This window comes from Sapajus apella, unplaced genomic scaffold (genome assembly GCF_009761245.1).
Source record: "Sapajus apella isolate SASKATOON/1434 unplaced genomic scaffold, GSC_monkey_1.0 scaffold55, whole genome shotgun sequence".
Taxonomy (NCBI): Eukaryota; Metazoa; Chordata; class Mammalia; order Primates; family Cebidae; genus Sapajus; species Sapajus apella.
The window spans coordinates 13,462,134-13,486,644 of record NW_022436995.1 but is presented as its reverse complement, the minus strand read 5'-3'; the positions used below and the strand labels follow the sequence as shown (position 1 = coordinate 13,486,644).

Below are 24,511 nucleotides of genomic sequence, written 5' to 3'. Positions count from 1 at the left end.
CTGCCTCAGCCTCCTGAGTAGCTGGGATTACAGGCACGCACCACCATGCCCAGCTAATTTTTTATATTTTTAGTAGAGACGGGGTTTCACCGTGTTGACCAGGATGGTCTCGATCTCTTGACCTCGTGATCCACCCACCTCGGCCTCCCAAAGTGCTGGGATTACAGGCTTGAGCCACCGCGCCCGGCCCTTAATTTCTCTATTTTTAGTAGAGGTGGGATTTCTCCACGTTTGTCAGGCTGGTCTCGAATGCCCGACCTCGGCCTCCCAAAGTGCTGGGGTTACAGGCATGAGCCACTGTGCCCAGTCCCCCTGTTTCTCTTGGGAGCACTTTTATAACTAATTGCTTGCATAAGAATCCTCATCTCAGGGTCTGCAACAGGGAACATGAGAACATTTCAACTACACAGAACTTAGCATTGTCCTATCACATCCTAGTCTCACAGGGAGCAGACCTCAGTGAATGTATTAGAACAGATGGGAATGGTTGGGAGCACACAGGGAGAAAGGGGAGACACTGAATACAGACAGCTCATTTGAGGGGCTTTGCTACAGAAGGGTAAAACTGATGCAGTCATTGGAGAGAAATGAAAGTTGTATTACATTGCTATGTGACACAGAACCCCCAAAAGTTAGCCACTTAAATTTATATTATTTATTATCTCATAGTTTCTGAGGGTAACGAATGCTTCAGAGTGGTCCTAGCTCAGTTTCTCATGAGGTTGCAGTCAAGATGCCAGCCAGGGCTGCTCTCTTATCTGAAGGCCCAACTGGGGCTGGAGGACCTGCTTGCAAACACTCCCACGGTGGCTGGCCAGAGGCTTCAGTTCCTCTCCACTTGGGCCTCTCCACAGGGCTGCCCATGATCCTGCTCCCCCAGAGTGAAGAGAGAGAGAGGTGTTTTGAGATGTGTAGGCAAGAACTGGGAAGGACACGCTGTTAATAGTTGCTAAAAGTCCTTAACTCATGGAAGTGGAATTAAGGAGAACAGGCCTGTGGAAATGATGAAGGCAGACATCTACATTCTATACTTCTGAATTCCTTTGTTATTTCAAAACATTAAAGGTGAAAGCTTAGGTGAATTGGCAGTAGTTGGTAATGAGTAAAGCTACATCTACTAGAAAAAAATATCAATGAAGACAGATGATAAGGGCAGGAAATTGGAACTGGGTCATTAAAAAATGTGGTGACAGCCGGGCATGGTGGCTCATGCCTGTAATCTCAGCACTTTGGGAGGCCAAGGTGGGAGGATCACCTGAGGTTGGGAGTTCGAGACCAGCCTGACCAACATGGAGAAATCCCATCTCTCCTCAAAATACAAAATTAGCCAGTCATGGTGGCACATGCCTGTAATCCCAGCTACTCAGGAGGCTGAGGCAGGAGAATCGCCTGAACCAGAGAGGCAGAGATTGCAGTGAGCTGAGATCACAACATCGCACTCCAGCCTGGGCAACAAGAGCAAAAACTCCGTCTCAGAAAAAAAAAAAAAGTGGGTGACAAAAAAGATACATGGATGATTTTAGAAACAGGTATAATTTCCTGGGAGCACACGGTAAGCTCTGGAACTGCTGCTGACCTCTGGCAGAGTGAGGGTGGGAGTTTCTATCTCTGCTAAAAATCCCAAGACCTTCTGAGGAGCTGTCCCTTCCTTTCTGTTCGCCCACTGCAGGGAAGCATCAGCTCTACATGGACTCTCTGGTGCTGACAGCTTAGCCCAGAAGAGGTCCCAGCTGGGTGCAAGGTCACATCACATTCTCAGAGTGACCCCGGCTCAAAAGCTTCCTCTTGAGGCATGGCATTCAAGGCCCCTCATCATACACTGGTATGGGGCCACTCAGGAAGGAGCAGAGACTGCAAGGATAGTGGGAACGGCAAGGCCATGGGGAGCCTGTATCAGGACAGTGAGAGAACAGAGGACTTGGCCTAAAATGAGAGCCACATGACACAGGCAAAAGTGCTCAAACGGAGACTGAAAAAGACTGTGTGGGGCAGGATTCAGCCTCATGGTTGCTGGTACGACTCTTAGAGGCAAGAGGGTTCCCTACCCTGAATCTCTGACTCCGGTAACTCAAAGCAGTGCTCCGCAAAGTGCAGTCGGTGGACCAGTGCCAGCCCACACATGGTCTGTTATTTGTTCTTGATGAGTTACACACAGAAACTGACAGTAAAGTTATATCTGTTGAATCTTTAAAATTTGGGGTTTGTAACTTGTATAGATTTTCTTTTTCTTTTTTCTTTTTTTTTTTTTTTTTTTTTTTTTAGGGGGACAGAGTCTCACTCTGTCGCCCTGGCTGGTGGGCAGTGACGTGATCTTGGCTCCCTGGAGTCTCCTGGGTTCAAGAGTTTCTCCTGCCTCAGCCTCCTGAGTATCTGGGATTACAGTCACTCACCACCACACCCGGCTAATTTTTGTATTTTTAGTAGAGATGGGGTTTCACCATGTTGTCCAGGCTGGTCTCAAACTCCTGACCTCAAGGACCTCAAGTGATCCACCTGCCTCGGCCTCCCGAAATGCTGGGATTACAGGTGTGAGCCACCAAGCCCGGCCTCATATAGATTCTTTTTAAATTTCATTTTTCTAGTGAAGTATTTCTATTGAATCAAAGAATGGATCTGTATTGGGTTGGGAAATTAAAAACTAAAAATTAGAAACAGAGAAGCCCTACTTGAAAAGGTCGTAGGTATCGCAAACATCCATAAAATATATTGGTTACGGAGCACATGGGATCGAGTGCTCAGTGCTGGCGTAGCCCAGCTGGCAACAGAAACATCAGTTCCAGTGACAACGCCGGTCAGGTCCCAGGGAAATGTGGCTCCTCACCTTTTGCCCTGTGTCCTCAAAACAGAATGCAACCGTGTCTGAATGTCATGAAGTTTTCTGGGTTATGCTTCTGTCAATATCGGAGACAGACACTGCTTCAGAGTACAGGGAGGATTTGAGTGGCGGAAGCACTTAGGTAAGAAAAAAGACAAATTAATTAGCTTGTCAAATACTTTATCTCTAATAGCAAGAATGCAATCGTTTCTCGCACAGTGAAATACCATTTCCCAGTAGGGCCACACGTCCATTTTCATGTTTCTCTTTGTGCTCCAGTTCGTGGTTCAGGAGGTCTCACGAATTAGTGTGGTATTGACAGTTGCATGGTGACTGAGGAACATGTTTGCAATAGGAACGCTTTATTTTACCTTTAAAGCAGTAGAGGTGTGAGTGTAGATGTAATATGTATGAAGCTAATTCTTCATGTTACTGCATAAGCTATTACCTCAAAAGATAGCAAAAATTGCAGTATGAATAGAAATTTCCATTATAAAATTAAAATATTTTCTAGTATTTTCTGCAATAATTACAGTTTACCTAACACAACTCCACTAAAGTATTTGAACAGGATATGTAAAACTCATGGTTCATTTCTAAATGTAAACATTGTTTTAAGATTTTAATGAAAATTCCATTTATTACCGCAACTTTCTCCAAATTGAAATTAATTTTTTTAATTATCCAAGAATTAGTGCTCAAAAAAGGTGGTCTAATTTGGCAACATTATCAATAAAACACAAATTGTGCAAAAATCTTGATTATAACAACATAATTAGGTAATTTTGCAATAAGGAAGGTAAGAAAAACAAATTTAATGAAAGATATATAATAATTTAAATGATTTATAATATGAATTAGGTATATGTTGATTTTATAACCTACCAAAACATCACCAGCCCATCGACAGAATATCCAGATGGGTGCACAGATATTTAAATTCTGTCATCTTTACTATTTTACCAACTTTCATTCATATAAAAATCACAGTGCCGGCCGGGCGCGGTGGCTCACGCCTGTAATTCCAGCACTTTGGGAGGCCGAGGCGGGTGGATCACGAGGTAAAGAGATCAAGACCATCCTGGTCAACATGGTGAAACCCCGTCTCTACTAAAAATACAAAAAATTAGCTGGGCATGGTGGTGCGTGCCTGTAATCCCAGCTACTCAGGAGGTTGAGGCAGGAGAATTGCCTGAACCCAGGAGGCGGAGGTTGCGGTGAGCCGAGATCGCGCCATTGCACTCCAGCCTGGGTAACAAGAGCGAAACTCCGTCTCAAAAAAGAAAAAAAAAAAAAAAATCACAGTGCCATACTTTTTAAATATTTTTATCTTAAGGTGGCATATTTTTCAAGATAGAAAGATGGAACTTTTTATCTAATAGTTTACTGGCCTAGTTTATAATTTGTAATATTTATACATATGCTACAGAGGCTCTCACTTCGTATTAAAAGCCTGCTTAGGGCTACCTTCCAAAGCTAGGGCAGGGCTGTCCAACAACTGACCAGATGGTAAGGAATTAACTCTACATTTTAATTCAACTAAGAGAGAGAGAGAGTTCTAGGTAGATGGAGATGTGACAAACACAAACTTCAGAAGAGAGGCATGATTTTTAGAAATAATAATTTGCAATTGATTCCATGTCTTCTTTGTTCTTCAGTTAGTAGAGATGTTTGCCTGCCTTTGGCTTACGAAAGCCATTTTAAATGGGACCCACAGTGGATGTCGATAAGAGCCACCTCTGTGATTCGTTGTTGATGTCACAGCTTTGATCCTGGAGGGATAGGAACTGAGTCCTGCCAAGAAGGGGCATGGGGATGTCCGAGCTCTAAACAGTCACTTCTCCAAATCCTGCTCTGGAATCAATGCTACTGGTTCAGGCTAGGAGAAGGAGGACTTCTGATCATGACTCTGCCCACCCTACTCCCAGACCACCCCCTCCAGAGGTGAAGACCTCCTGTGAACCGACAAGAGTTTACCTCAGGCCTCTGGACCGGGAGCCTCAAGGGAAAGTACCGCCATTTATACCATTTCCCTGCTGAGAAGCACAGGCTTTGTTTTCTGTGTGTGTGCATATGTGTGCATGCATGCGCACCGTGAATGCACCTCTGCAATCAATGCTGCAATAACCACCCTTATACATGGGCTCTTAGGGTGGATCCTTCTATTTCTCTGGAACAGATTCCCAGGAGTGGGATCACTAGGTCAAAGGATATATGTATTTTTAATTCTAATGGATTTTTCCAGATTGATTTGCAAAAAGGCTGTAATAATTTACATCTCCACCGGCAATGAATGAGAGCATACTCCCCACAATCTCACATGCAATAGGTATAGAAACTCTTTTTAACTTTGCCAGCCTGAAGAATGTAAATGAGCATCTTATTACTACTTTAATTTGCATTCAACTGAATTCTAATGAATTTGAGCATCTTTCCATCAGTAGGATATTTTTCTTCTTTGAATTGCCTACTCACATCATTTTGCCTATTTCTTTATTTGGTTGTTTGTCTTATTGCATCCATTTATAAGAGCTTTTGGCATAATATAGCTATTAGCCTTTGTCTATCATCTGCATTACAGACATTTTTTTCTAAATCTACTGCTTGTCTTTTCACATTGCTTACAATATCTTTTGTCACAAACATACCATATATATATATATATATATACACACACACAAAAATACCCATCTTTTTCATCTTTTGCATTTCTAACCTTGGTTGAGAAGGTATTCTAACCCTTAGATTATATGATGCCTCCTTGCCAGAATTCATATTAAGATATATGTATGAAATAGTGCACATATTTTAAGGATCACTAAATTTTCACAGGGTGAACACACTCATGTAACCAGGACCCAAATCAGGAAACAGAACTTTACCAGAACCCTAGACATTCCTTCACTCCATGCCCCCTTGCCAGTCACAAACCTCCTCAAAGATTAACCTCTGTGCTGCCTTCTAACATCATACATTAGTGTTTAAACGTTATTGAAATGAATTTTCCATGTATTCTCTTTTGTGTCTAGCTTCTTTGACTCAACATTATGTATGTGAGATTAATTCACGTAGTTCATTCATTCTCATTGCATGCATGTGCTGTATGTAACATACCACACTTTATCTGTTTTGCTCTCGATAGACATTTGGATTGCTTCCAATCTGGGACTATTACAAATAGTGCTGCTATAAACATTCTTGCCCATGTTCTTTGGTGAATTTATGTCTGCATTTCTGTTGAGTATGTATATACTCAGGCCTCTGGACCGGGAGCCTCCAGGGAAAGTACTGCCATTTATGCCATTTCCCTGCTGAGAAGGACGGGCTTTGTTTTCTGTGTGTCAGCATATGTGTGCATGCATGCGCACCACGAATGCACGTCTGCGATCAATGCTGCAACAACCACCCTTATACATGGGCTCTTAGAGTGGATCCTTCTATTTCTCTGGAATAGATTCCCAGGAGTGGGATCACTAGGTCAAAGGATAAGAGTGTAATTTCTGGGTCGAGGAGAATGTGTATGTTCAGTTTTTGTGGATATTGCCAGCCATCCAGAGTGGTTGTACATGCCAATGACACTCTCACCAGTGATGGAAGAGACTTCTAGTTGCTCTACATCCACCCCAATACTTTATATCATCTGACTTTTTCATTTAGCTATTCTAGTGGGTATGCGCTAGTGTTGCATTGTGACTTGTCTTGACAGATAGTTAACATCTTATTTTTTTACATTTTTAAGACCTTAATCCCCTGGAATTTTATCTTTGTTTATGGTTAGAGGTAGAGGTCCACGTTGATTCTCTTCCAGGCAAACAGCCGATGTGTTAGACTAAGTACTATGTCTTTTGTCCTGATATGTTTTGAGGTCTAAGTGAGCATTTGCCAGATGCAGTGGAATGGGAGAGGACATTCCAGCCTGAAGGAGCTGCACGAGCAAAGGTACGAAGGCATGAAGTATCTATGTGTGCAGGGGATCACATGAGTGTGATGAAAATTAAAAATGCACAGCAGTGAGTGGCACAGGAAGGCAGGCAGGATTGGACCTTGCCATTCTCGCGGTAGTACCTGGGCACAAGGCTGCTGTTAAATGAATACACCAAAGGAAAAAAGACCTACTCCTCTAATGTTTGGGGATGTTCTTTGAGATCCTCATTTTGAAAAGGTGTGATTCTCAAAACATCACTCTTAGGAGAGGGAATGTCTGCGTTGACTGAGACACTTATTAAGATCCATGATACATATTGTTTAATCTACTCCTCACAATGACTTCATGATGTGGGCATTGTTTTCCTTGATTTACGGATAAGGGAATAAGGTTCAGAAACCTCAAGTGGCTTGCCCTTGGACACATAGCCAGTAAGTTGTGAAGATGGAACCATCTGTTCCTCTTCCTGTGTTCCTGCTCTTTCCCTTAGACTCACTGCCAGCAGATGCATGAATTGAACTCACAGCCACTTCCCAAATAATGCGCAGGTGACAAAGCAGAGATTCACAATCCTTGCATCTGCCCCTGCCGACAGAACTCTTCTTTTCCTGTTTCCTTTTCCCCAGTCACACAGAGAGGTTGATTCCTTGGGAAACTGAATCACTGTTGCAGACCGCAATGGCTCCTTCAGCTGAAAGGCATGCAGAGTCAGACCAGGGTGGCTGGTTTCTGGCCATGGACAATTTTATGGGTCTGCAGAGAGAAGGCCGCCTCTGTCCTCTATCCCTTTCCCACATGCAGCTCTTGGTTACAGAAAATCCAGTTGCTCTTCTTTTCCTGACTGGGAGAGATCTCTGTATCCTATAATAAACTTCTAGGTAACCTGGGCTCTCCTGAGTAGGTCTCTGTTCCTCAAGGCAGGGAGAGATAAACACTAACACGAACACACTGGCAGTCAGACAAACATCACACACATAGAGGTGGCACACAAGCTACACACTGACACAGAGCACAGACAAATGCACACTCGCAGAGAACCTGCCTCCTGGATCAAGGGTTTTCCAACTAAGCCGCTTGTATTCTTCTGCAAAGGGAAGTCACAGAAAATAATGACGCAATTTCCTACCAAAGGGAATATTTTACCAGCTAGAGATAATTGTAGAAAAGTACACTGAAATTATTAGGTGTGATTTTCCCTCTATCAGACTGGCTAAGATTTAGAACTTTGATGATACCCATCATAGGTGAGGGTGTAAAGATATACCATTAGCAGAAAAAGTAAATGATTGTAATTCTGGGGAAGAGAGCTTAGCAAGGTATATCAAAATGTTAAATGCAGCTATCCTTAAACCTAATGATTCCACTCCTAAAAAGTTTACAGACACACACATACACACACAATACTGATTAAAGAAGTTCACTGTAGGCATTTGTTTATATTTCCATAAAATTAGAAACAACTAAAAATATGTCTATTAATAGAAGTCTAGCCAAATAAGTTAAGGGACATCCATACCATGAAATACTCTTAGTCATTTAAGATGCTGAGGTGGGCCGGGTGCGGTGGCTCAAGCCTGTAATCCCAGCACTTTGGGAGGCCGAGGCGGGTGGATCACGAGGTCAAGAGATCGAGACCATCCTGGTCAACACGGTGAAACCCCGTCTCTACTAAAAATACAAAAAATTAGCTGGGCATGGTGGCACGTGCCTGTAATCCCAGCTACTCAGGAGGCTGAGGCAGGAGAATTGCCTGAACCCAGGAGGCGGAGGTTGCGGTGAGCCGAGATCGCGCCATTGCACTCCAGCCTGGGTAACAAGAGCGAAACTCCCCCTACAAAAAAAAAAAAAAAAAAAAAGATGCTGAGGTGGACCTCTATGTGCTGACATGGAAAGATATCCACAATGTATTTTATCCTGTTTGTGTTTTCAAAAATAGACGTTTGCAGCCAGGCACAGTGGCTCACACCCGCAATCCCAGCACTTTGGGAGGCTGAGACTGGTGGATCACTTGAGGTCAGAAGTTCAAGACCAGCCTGGACAATACGGTGAAACCTGTCTCTACTAAAAATATACAAAAAATTAGCCAAGCATGATGACATACACCTGTGGTCCCAGGTTCTCGGAAGGCTGAGGCAGGAGAATCGCTTGAACCCGGAAAGTGGAGGTTGCAGTGAGCTGAGACTGTGCCATTGCATTCCAGCCTGGGCAACAGAGTGAGACTCATCTCAAAAAAAAAAAAAAGTTTGCTAGGTGCAATGGCTCACACCTGTAATCCCAGCACATTGGGAGGATCATTTGAGCCCAGGAGTTCAAGACCAGCCTGGGCAACATGGTAAAACCCCATCTCTACAAAAATACAAAAAATTAGCCAGGTATGGTGGTGTGCAGCTGTAGTGCCAGCTACTTGGGAGGCTGAGATGGAAAGATAGCTTGAGCCCAGGAGGTGGAGGTTGCAGTGAGCAGAGATTGGGCCACTACACTCCAGCCTGGATTACAGAGCCACACCCTGTCTCAAAAAATATATGTATATATGTTTGCATATATCTGTAGAGTGTCTATCAGGTACATAAGAAACTGTTACAGTAGGTGGTTCTGGAGAATAAGAAAGAGACAGGGAGTAAGGGAAAGAGAAGGGAAATGAACGTTTTACTTTCTGTACTATTTGACATCTTTACAGTAAGCATATATTAACTGTATAATACATTATTTTAACCCTCTGAGATGTTAAAAAACACATTCAGGTCAAGTGCAGTGGCTTATGCCTGTAATCCCAGCACTTTGGGAGGCCAAGGCAAGCAGATAGCTTGAACTCAGGAGTTCTAGGCCAGCCTAGGCAATATGGCGAAATGTCATCTCCACAAAAAATACAAAAATTCATTCTGGGTGTTGTGCCACGTGCCTGTACTCCCAGCTACCTGGGAGGCTAAGGTGGGATGATTATCTGAGTCTGGAGAGGGCAAGGCTGTAGTGAGCTGAGATTACACTACTGCACTCCAACCTGTGTGACGGAGTGAGCGCTTGTCTCAAAAAACGGAAAATTTAAAAATAAAATATATAGATAGATAATTAGGGTTTGCTGTTACATTTCACTTAGAAAAAGGGTTCCACAACTAAAAAGTTGGAAAAACTTTTATGCAACTCGAGCCTGTTGTATAAGTGACCAGGAAAAATTGTGAAAGACTTTTGAAATGGGGAGAAAACGTACCCTATGGAAGGTAGGCCTGGTGTGCCCTTCCTGGCTATCTCATTCGATGGTAGTCTCCACTTTTCATTGTCTTTGAATCTGTAAACTGTAGAAAACTGAAAATAATGCAAATTATTATTGTCCACGGTGATGCAAACAAGTTTTGTCGGGTGGAGATACAAGTGATCCTTCCCCCAGCCCAAACACACACACACTGTGGATGAAGTCAGTTTTGTATCAGTTAACAAAGTTATTTCATTATTCTGATGCCAGGGTGTGTATCTGGTCTTTGTGTTGTCCTTTAAATCAGTTTTTAACACATTACCAGTTCCTTCATTAACTCATGAGTTAAATAAAATCTTTGACATTTGTTCATTTTATATTTGTAGACAGGCATGATTTCTCCCTTTAAAAACAATCATTTAGGCCGGGCACGGTGGCTCACACCTGTAATCCCAGCACTTTGGGAGGCCGGGGCAGGCGGATTGCCTGAGCTCAGGAGTTTGAGACCAGCCTGGTCAACACAGTGAAACCCTGTCTCTTCTAAAATACAAAACATTAGCCTAGAGTGGCTGTGTGTGCCTGTAGTCCCAGCTACTTGGGAGGCCGAAGCAGGAGAATTGTTTGAACCCAGGAGGCAGAGGTTGCAGTGAGCTGAGATAACTCCACTGCACTCCAGCCTGAGGGACCGAGCGAGATTCCATCTCCAAAAAATAATAATAACAAATAAACAATAATCATCATTTAGTGGCACCTTCCTGTGGTCCCCAGGTACTCGGGAGGCTAAGGTGGGGGAATCGCTTAAGCCCAATAGGTGAGGCTGCAGTGAGCCGTGATTGTGCCACTGCACTCCAGCCTGGGCGACAAAGTGAGACCCTTGTGTCAAAGGAAAAAAAAAAGATCATTTAACAAACCAGAAAAACAAACAAACCAGAGACAACAAAGACCATCAGGAAGAGATTTGCCCAAGGTTAGACACCTGTTGTATCAAATACAGCACGCATCCCCAACCCTCAAATGTGAGCTTCTGGGCTGAATTCCTTGGCTATTGCACTTACACCATCAAGTAAGAAGTATTGAAATCACTTTCAATTTGACTTAACCATTTAGCCCATACAGATACACCCTAATTTAGAAGATGCTTTCCCACAAACATATACACACACAGGCTTACACATGCACAAACACCTGCAGGCATCCACAGGCCGCCGCTGACACGCCGCACAAACTCCCACACAGATCCAGACCTCCCCTCCCCGACACTGGGACCGGCGTCCGCCCAGCGCCAAGCCTGCTCTGGGTTCCTTCATCTCAGCGGAGCTTAAAGTTGGGGACGGTGCAAGACCCCTTCCTGCCGACCCTCGTCTGTGCCACGCAGGGAGAAGAGGTAGCTCCCTCACTTAGAAGCATTGGCCAAGGGTCAGAGTGGCTCTGGGGTGCGACGCTGAGGGGTTCGAGGCCGGGTAGGGAGGCCAAGCCCCATCCTCAAAGACCGCCCAGCGTAGAAAAGGACCGCACGCGGGCGGAACCAGACCCGCTGGGGAGCCACGCCCCAGAGTCCTGGGGTAGTCCGGAAAGGCTGCCTGGAGGCGGTCACCTCAGGGCTGAGGTTTGAAAGCGTCAAGACTGGGAGCCTGGGAGGCGCACAGCGGCAGCGGGGCCGAGGGCTTCGGGTGGAACCACTGAGCCAGGGCCTCCTAGCACGGATCTGTTAAGTGGTTGGCGTTTTTGGTTTTGCGGAGAAAGAATCCCCCGGAATTCAAGGACCTCCCGGGCGCCGGACTTGACTCGCCGGCTGGGAGCAGCGCAGCGCGCGCCCCGCTCCGGGGTAGCCCGTGCGGCCCCCGCCCTGCGCCGCCGCAGCTCTCGCGGTGGTTTCGCGGCGCCCCCTGCGGGCTCCGAGCCACTCTCCCCGCACTGCCACTCCGGGAAGAGGCTGGCCGGCGGGGGCTGCGCCAAGCCTGCGGGCCAGGCTGTCCCGTCTTCCGTCCCCAGCAGCCCCCGAGGGTCGCTCCTGCAGGCCAGCCTTCGTTCTGTGCACCCCCGAGGGCGCCGCGTTCGCGCATCCCCATCACCATGAGATCCCATCCCCATTCCGCAGATAGGGAAGCCGAGGTTCAGGGACGGAACCTGAAGCATCCACTGCACGAAGAGGAGTGTCTGGGATGCCGAGGCCCACCCTCACGCGTGCTCGTCTCTCTCCGCCTAGGTGGGTCCACAGACTCAATGGCTTACGGTGCACCCCACGCATCTCCTCTTCTGGTTCTCTCTGGGCCACAGAGTCGCCTGGTTTGACCTTCCAAGAGCAGTGTGGACAGGACTGCGCGCGGGTTGAGGTTACTCATCAACTTTACGGGAGGGAAATCTGACCACCACAGGGGGCGCGCCCTGAGACCTGACAGTTTCACTTGCGGGGTCTATACAAGGAGACAATTTGGAAACTGAGCAGATTTTGTTGTGTGAGTGCTTATACCTGCTTGTTCATAACAGCAAAACTTGTGACTAGTCTGTCTACCGCTTGGTTAAATAAATGGTATTCTATGCAGCCAGGAAAAATCATTCTGGGTAAAAATTTTCCATATGTTAAAGACGCCATTCTATTTAAGCAAATAAGCAGGTTACAGTGCAGCATATATAACAACAAGGTCCATTTCTGTGAAGATGCATGTGTGTGCACAAGTTTTTAAAAAACTCCCCGAAGATATACATCAAAAACTTGAATACGTATCAAGATTAAGGGTGATTATAAAATAAGTATTTGGGCCGGGCACAGTGGCTCACGCCTGTAATCCCAGCACTTTGGGAGACCCAGGCGGGTGGATCACATGAGGTCAGGAGTTTGAGACCAGCCTGGCCAACACGGTGAAACCCTGTCTCTACTAAAAATACAAAAATTAGCCGGAGGTGGTGGCACATGCCTATAATCCTATTACACAATGAATATATATTGCTTTGTGTTTTTGCTTTGTTGTTTTGTTTTGACAAGATCTCACTCTGTCACACAGGCTGATCAAGTGCAGTGGCGTGATCAGGCTCACTGCAGCCTTGACCTCCCAGGCTCAAGTGATCCTCCCACCTTAGCCTCCTAAGTAACTGGGACAGCTAATTTTTGTACTTTTGTAGAAACAAGCTTTTGTCATGTTGCCCAGTTTGGAATCTCCAACTCCTGAGCTTAAGCAATCCTCCCATTTTGGAATTAGAAAGGTGGAAGGGATTAAAAGTGCTGGGATTACAATCATGAGCCACCATGCCCAGCCAGTATTTTTTCTTCTTAGGCGGAAAAGCTTCAATATTCACTTACATACTACAGAAGGAAAAGAGAGGCTGAAAGGGTTGGAGCAAGGAAGTAGGGAAGGGAATTTCTGGGGGCATTTCCTTTCCTTTAATGCCAGAATAGCCACAGAAATCATGGTCACCGAGAGATGCTGCTTCTGAATAATATGACGGTAATGATAAATTTTCCAGAATGCTGATGATAACAGAGTTTGCAACATGACCAAACTGGTGGATCATAAATTGGACACACATCAGGAGCTCTGGAAGAAAAATTGCTACTCGGTATCTACTCAAGTTGTAATGGGGAGAGAAATAAACTGATATGCCAGATTTTTGTTGCAGAGAGCTGGGAAACTTGAAGTAAGTAACTAGCTTCATTCAAACTGACCGAAGCACACAGATGGAGCCCTGAAATCCACAGCACCACTGACGAGGCAGCAGAATTTATCTACTCCAGCCCAGGTTTGTAGAATTTATCTACTCCGACCCAGGTGTTAGGCTGCTTGTGGTAGAGAATGAAGCCATCGTGCTGATGGATTTGGTGGTGACAAAGCAGGCTGTCAGGAAGGAGCAGGTCCCCAGATTCTCCCAGGCAAGGAGACAACATGGAAACTACATGTTAGGCTTTTCCTTCTGAAACTTGGCAAAGTAGAATTTGCTGAAAAGTAAGCAGTACAGTCTGTTTTTAATTTCGTTTCTCAGGAAAATCCAGCTAACTCTCATCATGACTGTTTATTCTTGTTGCTTTTGGAAAATTAACTTTAATATAACTTCAACTAAAGATATGTAGATTTGGGATATGAAAAGAAAATCTATTTGTTGGATGATGTTCCCAGCGAAGCACTATCCATTTGTCATTTTAAAAGTTATTCTCTGTTGTACTAAACAGTAAATAGTGTCAAAACTAAGGAAAACATGTATTATAGTTTAAACATCGGGCTGACTTGCTTGCAGAGATCTGTTCGCAATAAACTGTAACGGCCCTTTAAAGAAAGATTTAGAAATAAATTATTAAAAGTATTAATTCATTTTTAAAAAACATAAGCATGAATGGGGACAAAGTGGAGAAAATGGTTTGTCTGCTCTTTCTGGGAGGTAGGGGAGAAACATCCACAAGAAACCTGCAGGCCCTGCCACTGCTGCTGCGAACCAGGGAACCCAAGGGCTGACCACTTGGGATGTTAGCTGCCCCTAGCCCAGGCACTGTGGTCTGGGTCTGTGGTATAAAGAAGGGCTATCGCCATAAAACGAGACAGATACAACCAGCTTCAGTCTTACCTGCTTCCTGTCTCAGAATTTTTTTAAAAAAGAAAGTATGGTATGTCTTTGGAAATCTGAGATTCAAATCTTAGCACCCTACACCCCCACCACCACTACCATTAACAGTGCAGTTTGGAGCAAATCATTTAATCTTTTCCAGCTCAGCTTCCCATTTGTAAAACAGAAAGAATAACATCCATATAATGTGATTGCTGGAGGATTCATTATGTTATTATTCAACAATTATTTATTGAGTGTCAGGCATTAGTCTAGTCACTAAGACAGACAGACAAGGTCCATGTTCTCATGGAATTCATATTCTAACAGGGTAAGGCCACAACAAATAAATAATAAACATGAAAATATCAGTGATTGGTAAGTTTTAGACAGAAAATACAATAGGGAGCTGGGCATGGTGGCTCACACCTATAATCCCAGCTACTCAGGAGGCTGAGGTAGGAGATTGCTTAAGGCCAGGGGTTCAAGACTAGTGTGGGCAACATAGTGAGACCTCCTTCTCTAAAAAAAAAAAAAATTAAAAAATTAAACAGCCAACCATGATGGCATGAACCTGTAGTCCCAGCTACTCAGGAGGCTGAGGAGGAAGGATTGCTTGAGCCCAAGCATTTGGAGTTGGAGGCTGCAGTGAGCTATGATCATGCCACTACACTCCAGCCAAGGTAACAGAGTAAAACCTCATCTCTAAAACTAAATAAATAAATAGGGATAAGCAATAGAGACCTACAGGCTTATTATATTGATTGGTAAGGGTGGCCCTTTTTGAGGAGATTATATTTGAGCAGAGATATAAATGATATAAAGCAGCCAGGCAAGCAAAGGTCAAGTCACAGAGCATTCCAGGTGAAAGTAAGAGCTAGAGCAAAGACTCTTAGGAAGGATATCAGATAGCTTTTGTTCCATAATAAACCACTTTAAAATTCAGTGACATAAAAATAACAACCATTTATTTATTATTATTTTGTGGGTCAGCAATTTGGGCTGAGCTCAGCTGGGCTGTTCTTCTGGTCTCAGATGATCTTACTCTTGTGTCAGTGGTCAGCTACTAACCGGCTAGGTGGCTTTGCTTCTTAGGGTTAGCTGGCTATCAGCTGGAGTGATGGAAGCAAGCGGGCCATATATCTTACATCATCTAGCAGGCTATCCCAGGCTTGTTCATGTGGCCGTGCGGGGTTGCAAGAGAGAGTGGAAGCATCCGAGGCCTCCTCAGGCTTTGACTCAGAACTGGAGCAATGTCACTTCTGCCACATTCTATTGGCAAGGCCAGCCCAGATTCAAGAAGTGGAGAAACAGACATCACTCCTTGATGAGAGACTGAGAGACATGGTCACAGACAAAAGGAGAATTATGATATTTGTAACACACCATGAGCAAGAATGAATCAAGAACAGAAAAAAAAATCTCAGTGTGTCCAGAGCAGTTGTTGGGGAGTGTTATAGGCTGAACTCTATTCCCTTCAAAATTCATATATTGAAGTCCTAACCCCTACCTAGTACCTCAGAATGTGATTGTATAGTATTTGAAGATAGCGCTTTAAAAATGTAACTAAGGTTAAATGAGGTCATTAGGGTGGCCTCTAATCCAATATGACAGGTAAGAGAATGAAAAGACAGACAAGAAAATGTTTGCAAATAACATATCTAATAAAAGATTTGCATCTAGAATATTTTTTTAATTCAGAGAAAAAAATCTAATAAATATGGGCAAAAGATATGAACAGATACTTGACCGATGAAGATATAAAAAGATGCTCAAGATTGTTAGTCAATGGGAAAATAAAAATTAAGACAATAGTCAGACATACCTATACACTAATTAGAATGGCTCAATTTAAAAGACTTACCAAGTTTTGGCAAGCACATAGAAGAACTGGAAGTCTAATAGAATGTTGGTGGGTATCTAAAATGGTGCAACCACTTTGGAAAATAATTTGGTAGTTTGTTAAAAGGTGAAACATACATCTATTACATAATTCAGGTATCCCATTCCTAGGTATTTCCCAAGAGAAATTAAAGCCTACAAAAAGACCTGTACACAAATGCTCATAGCAACTTTCTTTGTAATAGTCAAAAACTAGAAAGAACCCAATGTCCATCAACAAATGAATAAATAATGCTATAGCCATACAATGGAATACTATTCAGAAACAAAAAACAATAAACTAGCACAATCTATAGAAGAAAAACTAATCAACACATTGGACTTCATCAAAAAGAAAAACTTTTATTCTGTGAAAGACTCTGTTAAGAGACTGGGAGAAGTCTACAAGAGGGGAATCGTGTCATGAAAACCATTGTGATCCACCTTGAATTTTGGGAGAATCTTCATTTGCATCACTGAAGAGCAAATGTGTTGCAATATAATTTCAAAAAATTTAAATGAAAAAATAAAAAGAGAGACTGGGAGAAAATATTATTTGCATACTTTATATCTGGCCAAGGACTTTTATCTAGAATAAATGAATATATATTCTCAAAATTCAGTAACAAAAAGTAATTCAATTAGAAAATGGACAAAAGACTTGAAGAGATGGCTGGGCGTAGTAGCTCATACCTATAATCCCAGCACTTTGGGAGGCTGTGGCGGGAGGATCACTTGAGGTCAGGAATTTGAGACCAGCGTGGCCAATAAGATGAAACCCTGTCTCTACTAAAAAGTACAAACATTACCCTGGTGTGGTGGTGTGCACAGGTAGTCCCAGCTACTTGGGAGGCTGAGGCTGGAGAATCGCTTGAACCCAGGAGGCGGAGGTTACAGTGAGCTGAGATTGCACCACTGCATTCCAGCCTGGGCAACAGGGTGAGACTCTCTTAAACAAAAAGACCCAAAGAGACATTTCACTGAGGAAGATATATGGATGGCAAATAACCACATGAAAAGATGCTCAACACTACTAGCCATTAGGGCAATGCAAACTAAGACCCACAAACAGATGTCACTATACGCCCATTAGAACAAAACCTAAATTAGTGACAATATCAAGTTCTGGTGAGGATATGAAGAAACTGGATCTCTCATATGCTGCCTGTGAGGATATAAAGAAAAAAACTAAACGTACAACCCAGCAATTGTACTCTTGGGCATTTGTCTCAGAGAAATGAAATATGTGCACCCAATGCTTTGTACGTGATTGTTTATTGCACCACGTTGGCCAGACTGGTCTAGAACTCCTGACCTAGTGATCCGCCTACCTCTGCCTCCAAAAGTTCTGGGATTACAGGTGTGAGCCACCGCGCCCAGCCCTTACCTTCTTAATAAACTTGCTTTTGCTTTGCACTGAGGACTCATCCTGAATTCTTTCTTGCACAAGATCCTAGAACCCTCTCTTGGGGTCTGGATCGGGACCCCTTTCCTGTAACAGTTTCAGGGTGTATACATATGTTAAACTTAATAATTTGTAAACTTTAAATATTATGCACTTAATGCGTATCAATTTTACTTCAATAAGGGTGCTAAAAATATTAAGTGCCTAGTAATAAAACTTACTAAAGACATACAAACCTTCCACAAAAAGTCTGCTATGCTATTGGGAGACATTTAGGTAGATCTAAATAAATGAAAGCATCTACCGTAGTCCTAGAATGATAAAAATCCTAACAACTGGCTTTTTTTGGGAGGGAGGGGGACAAGTTGATTCAAAATGTATATGGGAATTTTAAAAGGCCAACGATAGCCAAGACACTCTTGAAAAGTAAGGCAAAAGAATGTACATTAACAGATATCAGGACAGTGAGATGCTGATAAACAAATACTAGACCAATGGAACAGATTGAAGAGCCCCAATACAGATCCATACATACATCAGCACATGGTATTGGACAGCGATGGGCATGCAGAGTCATTGAGAAATGACCAGTAAAAGGCACTGGATCAATTGGGTATCTATAATCATTCTTCTCACAACACACAAAAATCAATTCCAAGGTGGATTAGATACCTAAACATGAAATGTGAAAGCCTACAGCTCTTAGAAGGTTGTACAGGGAAATACCTTCATGACCCGGAAGATTTTTTAAGTAAGTAACAAAAAGCACCAACGATAAGAGGAAAGTAACAATTAAAAAAATCAAAACATTCACTACATTAAAAACTAAGCACATCTGTGGGTCGGCAATTTGCATTCCCCAATATCTGGGGAACAAAGGCATTCCAAGAAAGTCTCGGCATGGTAGCTCACAACTGTAATCCTGGCACTTTGGGAGGCAAAAGTGGAAGGATATCTGGAGGCCAGGAATTCAAAACCATCCTGGGCAACATAGATCCTATCCTTTACAAAAACACATACATAAGAATAATTTTTCATAGAACTCTATTCACTAAAGATATTATAAAGAGAATGAATATACAAATGACTGGGAGGGAGGCAAGACACTTGCAACTAACCAACAAATAGAAATTTGTCAAAACCACAGTAAGATACCACTACATGCCTACAAAATGACAAAGCTTTAAGAATCCTGCTGCAGGGTGGCAGAGCTTTGAAATTCTCATATGCTGCCAGTGGGAAGATAAACTGGTATACCACTTTGGAAAGATGTCGGACATTATACAGTAAAGTTGAAGACAGGTATATCACATGACCCAGAAATGTTACTTAGTTTCTACCCTGAAGAAATGGCTATACACATGTACCACAACATGTCCACAGCAACATTGTATGTAATAGTAAAAAACTGGGAAAACTCCAAATGGTCTATTCATAGTACAACAGATAAATTTTAGTATTTTCATTCAGTGGATATTATATAGATGCTGAGCAGACAAAAAATAGAAAAGGCTGCTGCTGCATAGTGACCTATGCAGAAATGGCTGTCTTCCCTATAGTAAGAGAGTGACAGACCAGCAAGGCTAAGAAGAAAATTAAATATAGCTCCCAGAACCGACCATAGCGACAGCAGGGAGTGTTTTGAGTTCCAACATGTAGCAGACACTGTGCTAGACTGTCTTAAGATAACTCTACCTCCCACAACCATTCTGCAAAGTAGGAATTATTTTGTACATAAGGAAACCGAAGAACAGAAAAGTTAAAGGACTTACCTGGAGGCACAGAGATAGTGGGGGACAGAAGTGAAGATTTTCGACCAGGTATCAAATCTGACCCTCTTTCCATTGAAGTATAAGCTATTGATTGCTTGCAACAACCATTCACCACCTCTCCCTTCTTCCGGAACGCTGGTTTTGTTAAGATGTACCACCTCTTCTGTGCTGTCCGCCCTAGGGATGGAAGAGCAAAATACAGAACAAGCCTGGGTCCCTGAGGACTCTCTGTGGCAATGCTGCCGGGCCATGCCCTTTAGATGTTTTTACTTCCTTTTATTTATTTGTCCTTTATTTTGGTTTTAGGCTAGGTGGTTGTAGAACTGCTAGGGTTTTTGAATCAAAAAGAAAACGTAGTTAGAAGGCAAACTTCCCATTTCCTTCCAAACCATTGCAAGTATTACTGAAACACAAACCAGATCACCGCAGCAGATGCTGCAAGGTCTACAACAGAACTGGTTTACGCAGCCTGCAGAAGAGAACCCACGCAGGAAGGCCTGTGAGTGTGAAGGGCTCTGGGAAGCCTGAGGTGGCTAAGAGACCACTGCGGGGGTGGAGGCGTATACTTTATCCTGCCTCCTGATTCATTTGCCCTGTGAAGCTCATAGGTCCCTGCCAGACAAAAGCCCACACAGCCCTGTGCCTCTTGCCTTCCTAGGCTCAGCGCTTCTTCCTGGTCCAAAGCAGTTCATTCCAAAGTGAAAATTCAGAGCCACCACATTGTCATATCCCCTCAAGCTACAATCCCGGTTCCCAGTCTGTCTAGGAAGTTCTATTGCTATCAAGAAGCTCTCATGATCTTCTTACTGCTTTGCTGTGGACGTTCCTCTCATCTGGCTCCTGTGCCTCAACACCCCTGCCTCCCCCCGGCACTGGCCAGAGGCAGTCCATCCTGTGAGCACTTCTAGTCCCCTCTTAACCTCACATTAAGGAGGAGGATGTCTGATTGCCAAGAGCTATGGCTACAGACACAAAGCCGTCTCTTTTTGGGTGCTGGGATCCTTTATTCTATCTCTTTTGTCTCTCTGGAGTATTCTGCAACCTTCAAAGTTGTGCTCTGACTCTGGCCTTTGGGTATGGCCTGTGGTGGGCTGTGCCCCTGGCATCAACAAAGGCTTTGACACAGTGTGGCCTTCAAAGAACTGCTTGGCCGAAACCCCAGAGGCCTGGAGCTGCAGGGAAAGTGGGTTAGCCCAGCTTTCACAAGGACCGTTTGGTCTCACTTCAGTTTCTGCTCCATTGTGGGAACTAATGTGACCCTTAAGACCTTTCCGATCACAAGGGTGGTGCTGATGGGTATTTATGTTAAAGCCAAAACCTTCGGCTAACTTGAAAGCTGACAGGACTCTGCTAATTCTTTGTGTTAATATGGAATCTACTCTCTGGCCTTCCAGGTCAGGATCTTGGGTGGGACGCCTGGGGCCTCCATATGCCTCTGAATTTTCTGGAACCAAATTGCTTTTCTTCTCTCATTTCAAGGTCCAAGGAGAGAGAACCAATAGCAAAGGCCATGTCTGGAAGCAATCTGGGTGGGGGAGGGGGTATTTTGAGGCCTGCCCAGCCCACCCTGCCCTCTCTTCTTTGTTCAGCCTAGGCAATGGAGCCACAGTTGCCCACTCGGGGCTGTTTTAATTGTCCCCAGAAACCTAACTTCTAGAGAAACAATTGGCTTGCAAAGGATTCCAGACTCTCTGAACAGATAGATGATCAGAATCTGAAATGACTGCTTTTCATTAAGGAGATATTTCAAGAGGGACTGTGGTACCAAACAGTGAATGCCTGCCCCTAAGCCCCTGATGAGAAGGAATTAAGGGGCCCATGACTATGTATGTGACCAGAAGCCACATCAGCCTCCACCAGGCCTGGCAACTGTCCCTAGTGTTCTGTTCTTCACCTCCTGTGGCTCCTGACTCTTCAGTTCTCAGTTAGAATTGAGGTCAGCTCTCTCGTTTCTTTGTCTGGCCCCTTCACCACCCACAATGCAAACCCACACTGAGTGACCAACCAGCCAGAGGCCCAGAGCAGCCCCCATAGCAACCAGAGGGTGCCAAGCTTGCTGCCACAGCCCGCAACATGCCAACACCCCATTTGGACTTTTACATGACAAATAAACTTCTACTTTGTTCAACTGCTATTGTTTTGTCTCTGTGACTAAATCAAAAGTTCTGGCAAACTTAGAAAACAGCAGAAAAACTAGGTGCAAAGTGCTGAAAGTTTAGCAGCCTCTGGTGGGAGCACGAAAGCCCCAGGCAGGTTTCTGTCCACAACACTTTAATGCGGAGCACTCTCCTAGTCTTCTAGATCTGTCTGTTACATGGCCTTTCCACAGTTCAGCTTCCTGTGCTCCCCAAAACTTCACCTTGGAAACACATTTAACTGGTTCTGCCCTCCAGCCTTGTGTGACTTTGTGGGTCCACAGCCAATATCAAATAACTGCAGACACCGGATACTTGTCTGGGGAAGCTCCGGAGGCAAGCAGGACTTCAGACTTTCAGGCTCCAGGCTTGCATATGAAAACCTTACAAACATCTTTGTGGCAAGGGACAGATGGCATGATCAGGTAGGCCGGGTAGGATGAACTGCAGGAAGGTAGATGACCAGAATGGGGAGTGCTGATGAGGTAGGGCTGGGGAGAATGAAGACTAATGCCCAAGATCAAAGTTAGGGAAATAAAGTTTCACTGCCAAGTCCAAAGGTCAGGGTCACCGTGGAAAACTAGACGCAAAGCCAAGGTCAGAAGCCAACAGAACTGGAAAAATGGAAACAGGCCAGGGAACAAGACTAGGCTGGGCATGGTGGTTGCTGAGAATGAGCTGGTACCAAGCCTAGCGTCATTGTCTCTCAACCTAGCCTCATGCACAGAAAGGTCGTACCAACGAGGACAGGGCTGGGTTTAAGTGATGTCACCAAGGGGGAACAAAAGAAACCAGCTTTTCTTAACCCAGATCCGTAACTCTCGAGTTGTGCACAAGATTGTGTACATTTTCCTGAGTTTGTTAAAGGGAACAGCGCCCCCAAATGGGTTATTTTAAGGTTTGAATGTGGAATCTGGTTATCCAGAAGAAAACGATCACTGTCGACCTCTGCCGATCTCTGCAGGCTTTCCTCAGTCTCCACGAAGTCCTTTAGCGGCTGAGGGTCTCGGCCAGAGGTCAAGGCCTGTAAGCCTATCCCTCTCAGAAGCGCCAAACACCGAGCCGGGAGGAAGACGAGTCTAGTAAACGAGGGAGAATGGGCACGGGGCGGAGGGTCGGATTAAAAAAAGGGGCTGTGATCCGTGCCAATGGGGACATCGACTGGTTTGAATATTAACGCGAGGTTTTTCCGCTTCTTCATAATGTCTGTTTTGTTTTACCGGGAAAGCAAATGTATTCCTATCCCTCTATTTGAGGATACGGTTGGAGATCCGGGAAGGGGGGGGGTGCAGCGCCCAGACAGTTGTCCCATCTCCTCCGGGACCGCGACCCCGCAATGCCAAGACTCGGACTGAGGCGGAGGATCCCCACCCGCTGCGTCGTGGCGCTGCCTGTCGCCCCGCCCCTTGACGGGGCCCGTGGCGCGCCCATGTGACGTAGGGCCTGTGTCGACATCGGCGCGCGCCGAGCCCGGAAGAGGCGCGGGCTAAGAAAGGAATCGGTTCGCGCAGGTGCGGCGCCTCGGTCCCCATGGCGCTGTGGCGCGGCTCTGCGTACGCGGGCTTCCTGGCGCTGGCCGTGGGCTGCGTCTTCCTGCTGGAGCCAGAGCTGCCAGGCTCGGCGCTACGCTCTTTCTGGAGCTCGCTGTGTCTGGGACCCGCGTCTGCGCCCCCGGGAGCCGTCTCCCCCGAGGGCCGGTTGGCGGCCGCCTGGGACGCGCTTATCGTGCGGCCAGTACGGCGCTGGCGCCGCGTGGCAGTGGGGTGAGTGCCGGAGGGGCCTGGGTCTCTGAACCTCCGAGGTTTGCTTTGGAGGTCGGGCGGAGCCCGCGCAGAAACTGGGCTCCCCAGAGGTCCCCGGGCGGCGCTGCTGTCCGCGCTGGCCCCTTGGTGAGAAGTGTCGGACGTCTGAGTTGAACCGGTTCGTCACCGCTGCTCTTTCCACTCGGCTGGCCTCTACGCCTTTCTCTCATCCCGGTAGGACCAGCCCTAATAGCTGCTTGCTAATCGCGGTTTGCCTGACACCTTTCTCCGAGCCTTCTTCCTCATTTCAACTTTTAGCCCCTTCTCCTCTGGCGACTGCTGTTTTGCAGTGAAAGATTGCACCTTACCCACTCTTCTTCCTCTTACTTCTGAACTTCTTGAAGATGAGTGATCTCTGACTTTACCCACTTTCTTTCTTAACGCTGTATAGTTTAGAAACCACACCAGAATACTGCAACTCCGCTCTGATTTGCCTTTTTGAGTCTTCATTATATACTCTCTGCAGGCTTCCACGCATTGAACACGCCCTTCTCCGTGAAACACTTTCCTTCCCGACTTCAGTGACATTGCATATTTAAGGCTCTTCCAAATCACAGTGCCTCCTTTCTTTGTACTCTTCCTCGGGGATGTAATTATTCCCTTTATAGTGTTTGTGTTATAAGCACTAACTTTAGTCCCTAAGTTCGATTTGCCTTTCTTGCTGTAACCTCGGAGTTATGTATAACCACCACACAAAAGCAGGCCCTCTACCATGTAGCCTACTACTGTCTCTGGAGTGTTGGGGCCAGGAGGGGTAAAGTAAAGCAAACTTGTCCAGAAGATTTAATGACATAATTCATGTAATCTATCTAGCATGGTGCCTGCTTTAAAAAGCATTCAATATTGCTATAATTTTTTTCTTTTTTTTAATTTTTTATCTTTGGACACCGGGTCGGTCTGTGTCTCCCTCTCTCTCCCTCTCTCTCTCTGTCTCTCTCTCTCTCTTTTTTGCCTAGGCTGGAGTGCCGTGGCGCAATCACTTCTGCCTCAGCCTCTGGAGTAGCTAGGACAACAGGCAAGCACCACCATGCCCAGCCAATTTTTTTTTAGTAGAGTCAA

The 24,511-nt window shown here is 44.9% G+C and overlaps 1 protein-coding gene across 8 annotated transcripts in view; it reads left to right on the top strand.

The window, feature by feature from the left end:
- Positions 1-23,091: 23,091 nt before the first annotated feature.
- ADPGK (ADP dependent glucokinase) overlaps positions 23,092-24,511 on the top strand; it is a 40,368-nt gene continuing 38,948 nt past the window's right edge. For 2 of the 8 annotated variants that reach the window (XM_032244747.1, XM_032244748.1), the window contains exon 1: positions 23,092-23,413. In XM_032244747.1, the coding sequence (XP_032100638.1) occupies positions 23,181-23,413 (233 nt within the window). In that variant the 5' untranslated portion in view covers positions 23,092-23,180. Of the gene's footprint in view, positions 23,627-24,511 lie in introns of all 8 variants that reach the window. The other 6 variants (XM_032244746.1, XM_032244745.1, XM_032244749.1 and 3 more) reach the window with 4 other exon arrangements.